Source organism: Sphaerodactylus townsendi, linkage group LG07, assembly GCF_021028975.2.
Source record: "Sphaerodactylus townsendi isolate TG3544 linkage group LG07, MPM_Stown_v2.3, whole genome shotgun sequence".
NCBI lineage: Eukaryota > Metazoa > Chordata > Lepidosauria > Squamata > Sphaerodactylidae > Sphaerodactylus > Sphaerodactylus townsendi.
In genome coordinates, this window is record NC_059431.1 from 74000443 (window position 1) to 74006985 (window position 6543).

The 6543-nt window shown below is 50.6% G+C and overlaps 1 protein-coding gene across 1 annotated transcript; it reads right to left on the reverse strand.

The window, feature by feature from the left end:
• Positions 1 to 733: 733 nt before the first annotated feature.
• On the reverse strand, positions 734 to 1759 carry FOXB2 (forkhead box B2). Its single transcript, XM_048504175.1, has one exon. It carries the CDS (start codon positions 1757 to 1759, stop codon positions 734 to 736), a length of 1026 nt encoding a protein of 341 aa, XP_048360132.1.
• Between the last annotated feature and the right edge of the window lie 4784 nt (positions 1760 to 6543).

Below are 6543 nucleotides of genomic sequence, written 5' to 3' on the forward strand. Positions count from 1 at the left end.
CCTGTTGTCATCTTGGAGTTCATTTTTGGTAGTTAGGAACAGGCAGTGATAGGCTGATTGAGGAAAGGTTCTGTATACCTAAAAAACCCTGATCTACTCTCAAAATAACAATAACACTAACAGGGCAAGATGTCTGTATGCATTTCATAAGACCTACTGAAGTCAGTGGCAAAATCAACCCTGCATCCCTGAAATGTCATCCTAAAACACTTCCTTAAGTATGAACTTAAATGCCACCTATTCTTTTTCCAATAGCTCTCTGTTTTAAAGTATGTTCACTTGGGAATCGGTATTACTGCTTTCAAGTATTGTAATTTGGATTAGGATTGTAATTTGTCATATAGACATTTTTAATTTGATGCAATTTGGTTATTTGATGGGAATTCTTTCCAAAAACAAGGCATAGATATGGTAGCTTTATGTCCCTTTCTTGTCTTGCTACCAAGGAAGGATATTAAGGATTGCAGATTTAGCTATGGAACTTGAAGGTCTGGGCCCTATTGCAACACCATTTAAAGTCTGTAAACAGAATACAACTGTTAGCATTTAGCTCCCAGTACATTTACCTTGTGCTTGTGATAACTAAAAGTTAACACAGAAGCTCTTACCTCAGCCTGGCTGTCAACAATCTGATCGCACAACATTTGAAATAAGGACTTTAGATCCCTTAACAAATTTGTCTCTTAAGAGAGGAGAGGGAAAGCAATGTCAGTCTTTTCTCTGAGTCCTTTTCCTAAGAATGTACCAAGGCAGAATGTAAGGAGCCTTTGCCTTCAGATGAGTTTGGTGGAGTCTGTTCCAGGAGGGAGGAAGAGGAACTGGGAGAAGTGGGTGGGCAGAGCTGCTGCTGTGCCGCCAGGTTGGCTGTCAGGGCAGGGATGGCTGATGTTGGAGGGAGAGCTGGGGTGGGCTTGATTGGCATCGGAATGGCAGGAAGAGTCTGTGCAGATGGATGGCAGATGGCCTTCATTGGCATGCTGAAAGGTCCATACTCCCCTGGGGAGATGGGCACACCACCCACCGGCTCCATTACGCCTACGTGAGGCCAAACGGAGCTGACCATGGTGCTGATCTGCTGGCTGGCCACCGGGTAGCCCAGATGATGCATCACGGAAGCCAAGGGCAACCCCCCGCTCTGAATCACACCCTTGTAATCTCGTCCGATCAGGTTCTCAATGGCGAAAGGGTGCTTGAACCCAGGTGCAGGGCTGTAGGGCTGGAACTGGGGCAGCCTTCCCACAGCAGCGGCGGCGGCAGCAGCGGCGGCAGCGGCAGCAGCCATAGTGGAATCCGGATGTCCTTTGCCGGGTGCAGGAGGCTGGGGAGGAGGTGGTGGCTGGTGGTGCGGGTGGAAATAGTGGCTCAGGTGTGGGTGCAGCACACTTCCTGTCTTTCCCGCCGCTGGCATGTGAGGTTCCGGTCGGGGCACCTTGAAGCGTTTTCTGCGCCGAAGGAAGCTGCCGTTCTCAAACATGTCCCCACAGTCCGGATGCAGCGCCCAGAAGCTCCCCTTGCCCGGCTGATCCGGCCTCCTAGGGATTTTGATGAAGCAGTCGTTGAAGGAGAGGTTGTGGCGCAGGGAGTTTTGCCAGCGCTGAGTGTGCTCGCGGTAGTAAGGGAAGCGCTCCATGATGAACTTGTAGATGTCGCTCAAGGGGAGCATCTTCTCAACCGAGTGCTGGATGGCCATTGCTGTCAGCGAGATGTACGAGTAAGGGGGCTTCTGGTCACTGTAGGAACTCTTGCCTGGACGAGGCATGGCACATAGTCACACACCACACTGGCTGCACCGTCGAGAAGGGACAAACACCCAGATCCTAAGGATCCCTTCCTCTGCGTTCCTAACGGGTTCAAAGGAATTGTCACAATCTCACGATACAACCATTAGTGGTGCTCAAGGGCGAGCAAACCCGTCCAAGTGTTCACAGCACTTCATCGCCCAACTCCCATGTATTTCTACAAAGTTTAAAGTGGCATACAAAACCTCCTAGGTGAGTCAATAAACAGCAGACATTTCCAACATCCTTCTCAGCTTGCCCGCTCCAAAATCCTTCTCAACTTATCATCTCCAGCAAATCTGTGGCACCACTGGGCAAAATACAGCCAGCCATTTGGTGTGCAAACCCACACCTTGACTGAATCACTTTCCCACTCACAGTTTCCCTTTCCGGGAAAGGCTTCCTCCCCGGACTGGGACGCCAATTCTACACACATTTACTTGAAAGCAAACTTCGTTCCTTTCAGGGGAACATTCTGCCAGGCAAGCATGTCCAAAATCACAACCAAGTCACTCACTCACTCAGCAGCAGAAAATTGCAACTTTCTCACTAATACAAAGGCTAAAAAAAATCACCTGTACCAATAATGTAAAATATTGAAGCTAGCCAAAAAGATCACTGCCACCTTCCGGGCACTCGGCATGCCAGCCGTAACTCAGTTCTAAACTGGCTATTCCAGAGCCAGTTCTACTGCAAAATTTAATTCCAGCCCTTTCCCGGGGTCCCCACACACATACCCTCTCAGCTCAAACGGGACTTTTCTAGAGTTCAGTAAAACCTTTTCGGAAGCGAATCTCCCCTGAGCAGCCGCAGGAAAGCTTCTGATTTTCTCACCCGGAAAGATTCACGCAACTATAGCCAACAGCCGCCTTCTTGTGGATTCCAGATTAATGCTCGAAGGAGCTTCTGGGAGTTCAGCCTGACAGCTTGTTGGGTGGTATTTCTTCGCAGTGCTCTGGTGGGGAATTGGATTCCTGGGAGGCAGAGAGAGGACGACGGGCCCTTTTCAGAAAGGATGTGCTCGAAGCTGTAGGGTTTTCAAGGGAAGTCCGAAAACGCGTCTGGAGCCCAGGAGAGGCTGAAGCGCCCGGCTATTGGCCTGCCCCTCGATGAGCGCAGAGAGAGAAGGTGGTTAGAGACGGGATGGCAAGATGGCACGGCAGCTGGTCTTGTGGCTGGGCAGCGCTTCCTCGCTCAGTTTTGTGAGGAGACCTACGCAGGATACTGAAACGCCCGCCCACACCCTCCTCCTGATACTTTAGCGGCACATGACAGAGACTTTCTCCTGTCCCCTCCTTAAGTCGACAAAGAGGGGTCAGGGACTCGTGCAGGCATGGGGAGAGAGGCGTTCAATGACTTTTCTCGCAGGCAGGCAACAAAAGCTACGTGACTTCTCAGTCTCCCAAGCGCCCACCGCTCACGGTCACTGTCACTATATTGCTGCTCGTTTTCGCTTCAGACACGGAGACTAGTTCTCCTCCTCCCCCTCCCTGCTCCCCTCCCTAGCCCAGGAATTAATCTACGTTCCACTTTCTGATGATAGGTAAGATTCATGGCTAAGATTCATTGCGACAGGATTCACTGCCATTGCCATGGCAAATTTTTTCTCCAAGTATTGTCGAAGGCTTTCACGGCCGGAATCACTTGGGTGCTGTGTGGTTTCCGGGCTGTATGGCCGTGTTCTAGCAGCATTCTCTCCTGACGTTTCGCCTGCATCTGTGGCTGGCATCTTCAGAGGATCCTCTGAAGATGCCAGCCACAGATGCAGGCGAAACGTCAGGAGAGAATGCTGCTAGAACACGGCCATACAGCCCGGAAACCACACAGCACCCAAGTTTTTCTCCAAGTGATCTTTCTAGCGCGATCAGAAAACAACAGTGCACAGGCGCCAAACCTGAAAGGACTGCCAACCGCCCTGGCTCAGTAGTAGGACTCGCAGAAAGTGCCGGATTCAATCCCCGACATCTCCAGTTAAAAGGGTGGAGGTAATGGTGAACCCCTCAACCTGAGACCCAAGATAGCCTATCAGAAAATGCAATACTGACCGTGGCTAACTCAGTATAAAGTTTGGGCCCCTGTGTGGAGAAATAGGTTTAGCTGCAGAGATCTTCCAGCGCGCACAGATAGCTTCCAACTCTCACTCCTACAAAATTCATGACTGATATGTTAACACTGGATGTTTGTTTAAAATTTTCTTCTGTGTTTCTTCTCTAAAGAAATAGAGAATGTGAAAATATCTCGAAAGCTATTGTGAAGTATGAAGCCCAGCAGTTTTCAGGCACTTTTAGGAAAACATAGTCAAAGAGGTTTGGTCGTGATCTCTGAGATCTGTTCCGTGTGAGAGATGAAAGGATAAACCAGACGTTCAGTGAATTGGTCTTGGCAATCAAATGCTGTGGCGCTCCTGTATTGGAGTCTACATCGCACGTGATCCAAGTGATGGGTTTTTGGTGGTCGTTTGCGTTCAGGGAATGCGCAATTATAAACGTGTCAAAAGGAGAAACCAATTTTGCGTGCAAGGCAAATATAGGCAATTCTCCCATGTACGGGGGAAACTGCTATTTGAATGTTTCTCCCCCTTTATGCAGAGCCTTTCATTTCCTTAATTAATTTTATTCCCGTCTTCTTGCGAACCAGCTCTGAGTCACCGTTTAAATAATAATCTAACATCGCCCTGCCCATCTGGCTAGAGTCAAGAGAGATCTGACCAGGAGTTTAGAGAGGGAAGTGAGCATATTAAAAAGGATGTAATGTTTTGGGTGAGGAACCCTTAAATGCCTAATAAAGGTTGTTGTTGTTGTTGTTGGGTAAGGAACCCGCCCTGATTCTACAGCAAGACAGAAAAGTTTGGTTAAAGTCAGCCACCTGAGATGCGAACAGGTGCGTGATTTAGGTGCCTTGTTGAAGCAGGAACGGGTTCGTATTTTCTAGATCCGAAGAAAAGAAGAGGTTTATATTCTCCCGAAGCCAGTGAACTGTAATAATCCAAATTCACCGTTCTGGAGTAAACGCTAAGGTCTGATTTTGCACTAAGATGCAGAATGCAATATGATTCGTGATCTCGTGTATGAAGAAAAATTGGTTAAAATCTATGCGCAACTGAACCCATTTTAACTGTCTTGATCATAGCCTTTAGGATGTTACACCATCTTTTTTAACGCACCTCACCTCGCCTGTTTCTCCCTCACAGATCTGACAAGAGTATGGCATTATTATTATTATTATTATTATTATTATTATTATTATTATTATTGCGCTTCTGTCCGCTGGCAGGTTGAAATGTGGCCATCCACATAAACCAGAAGGGGAGCATCGATATAAAATTCTTTCTCTGATGTGGTCTGGGCCAGGTTACATTTGCCAGACTAAATGAAGTTTCTGTGACCCCCTTTTATCTAAAATCCATTCATAATTTATTTAAATTAAATGGGTTGTTCACCAGCCTCAGTAATTTATTTCTCTAACATTCTTAAAACGTTCGGAAATAGTGCACGACCTACTTGGGAAACGGCAACTTCCTTAGAGGCATTTATAGCAATGTCGTGACCAATATCCCTGGGAGCAGACAGCCCTTGCTTCTTGGGTCTAAACTGGGGGAGGGGAGGGTCCCATTATCTTAGATAAGCTGTACAATTCCCGCGGACAAAAAAGGCTGCCCAGTCCTGCATCGCCTCCTCGGAAATACGAATAAGGACGCCGCGCTGTTTGTGTACACCGCAGCGGCGACGTTTGCGCGGAGGCTCGCTGTGGTGGGTCTTTGGGCGCCCCTGCGAAGGCGAGGTCGGGGCTGGCGGCTGGCGCTCGGCGGAGGTCTGTGGGAGCGAAGTCTGTCTGGGCTGGGCGGGAACCCGCCGGGCAACCACGCGGCAGCCCAGCCTCTCCAGCTGGCATCAGCCGCGTCCCGCTTCAGATTTCGGGGCTGGCAACTTAGGCTTTCTCCAAAGACGGGCTGTGCCCCTCCTGGCCTCGATCAGTTAGCGCCCGATCCCCCTCCTTGCCCTCCCGGCGCCCTCGGGCAAGACTCTGTCTGCCGCCCCAGCCTGCCACAAAGGGATGGCTGGGAAACTGGTCCCCCCTCCCCCAAGGGCCAGGCTGGCAGTGGCAGCTCCCGCAGGGTGCCTGGGCGCGCATCTGGCGCCAGAGGGGCTTGCGCGTGTCCCAGGGGGCGGCCCCAGCTCGGGCGCTGGTGTGTCGGGAGGCCGGCCAAGCCAGGGATTAGGGGCCATCAGGCCGCGGCAGACGGCGGCGCGGAGTGACTTGCAGCCGCAGGGAGGGGAAAGCCGAGACGGCTCCACCACATGCCAGCGGTACAACCAGGCGGCATCCTGCTTGCCAGCTCCCACACCCCCATGTGAATTGTAACACTGTGTGTGTGTGTGTGTGTGTGTGTGTGTGTGTGTGTGTGTGTGTGTGTGTATAGATGACTGTGAATATCTGGAAGGAGGCAGACACCCCAGAGGGGCTCTTCCTGTCCTGTTTCTTGGACTCGCTGCCGGATTGAAGGCTGCAAGGGACGTTGCCTTGTGAGCCACGGTCTTCAGCCCGATCGAAGTCTTGTTCGACAACAGTCAGTCCGGCGTCTTCTGTGGGCAAGCGACGTCGGAGACTGAGCGGGTGGCAAGCCAGCCTTCGGGATGTCTGCTCCCAGGTCCGATTTCGGAGTATTCCTGGGCAAAATTAGCTCCACTGTTAGACAAAGTTAGCCTGTTGAGTCTGGGTGCCAAGATAGGTGGCACATGTGTGCCAGGACTGAGCACTCTCTCAT

Excerpts from the sequence above, each read along its gene's own strand:
- FOXB2 (XM_048504175.1), bottom strand. The coding sequence starts at position 1,759 with ATGCCTCGTCCAGGCAAGAGTTCCTACAGTGACCAGAAGCCCCCTTAC.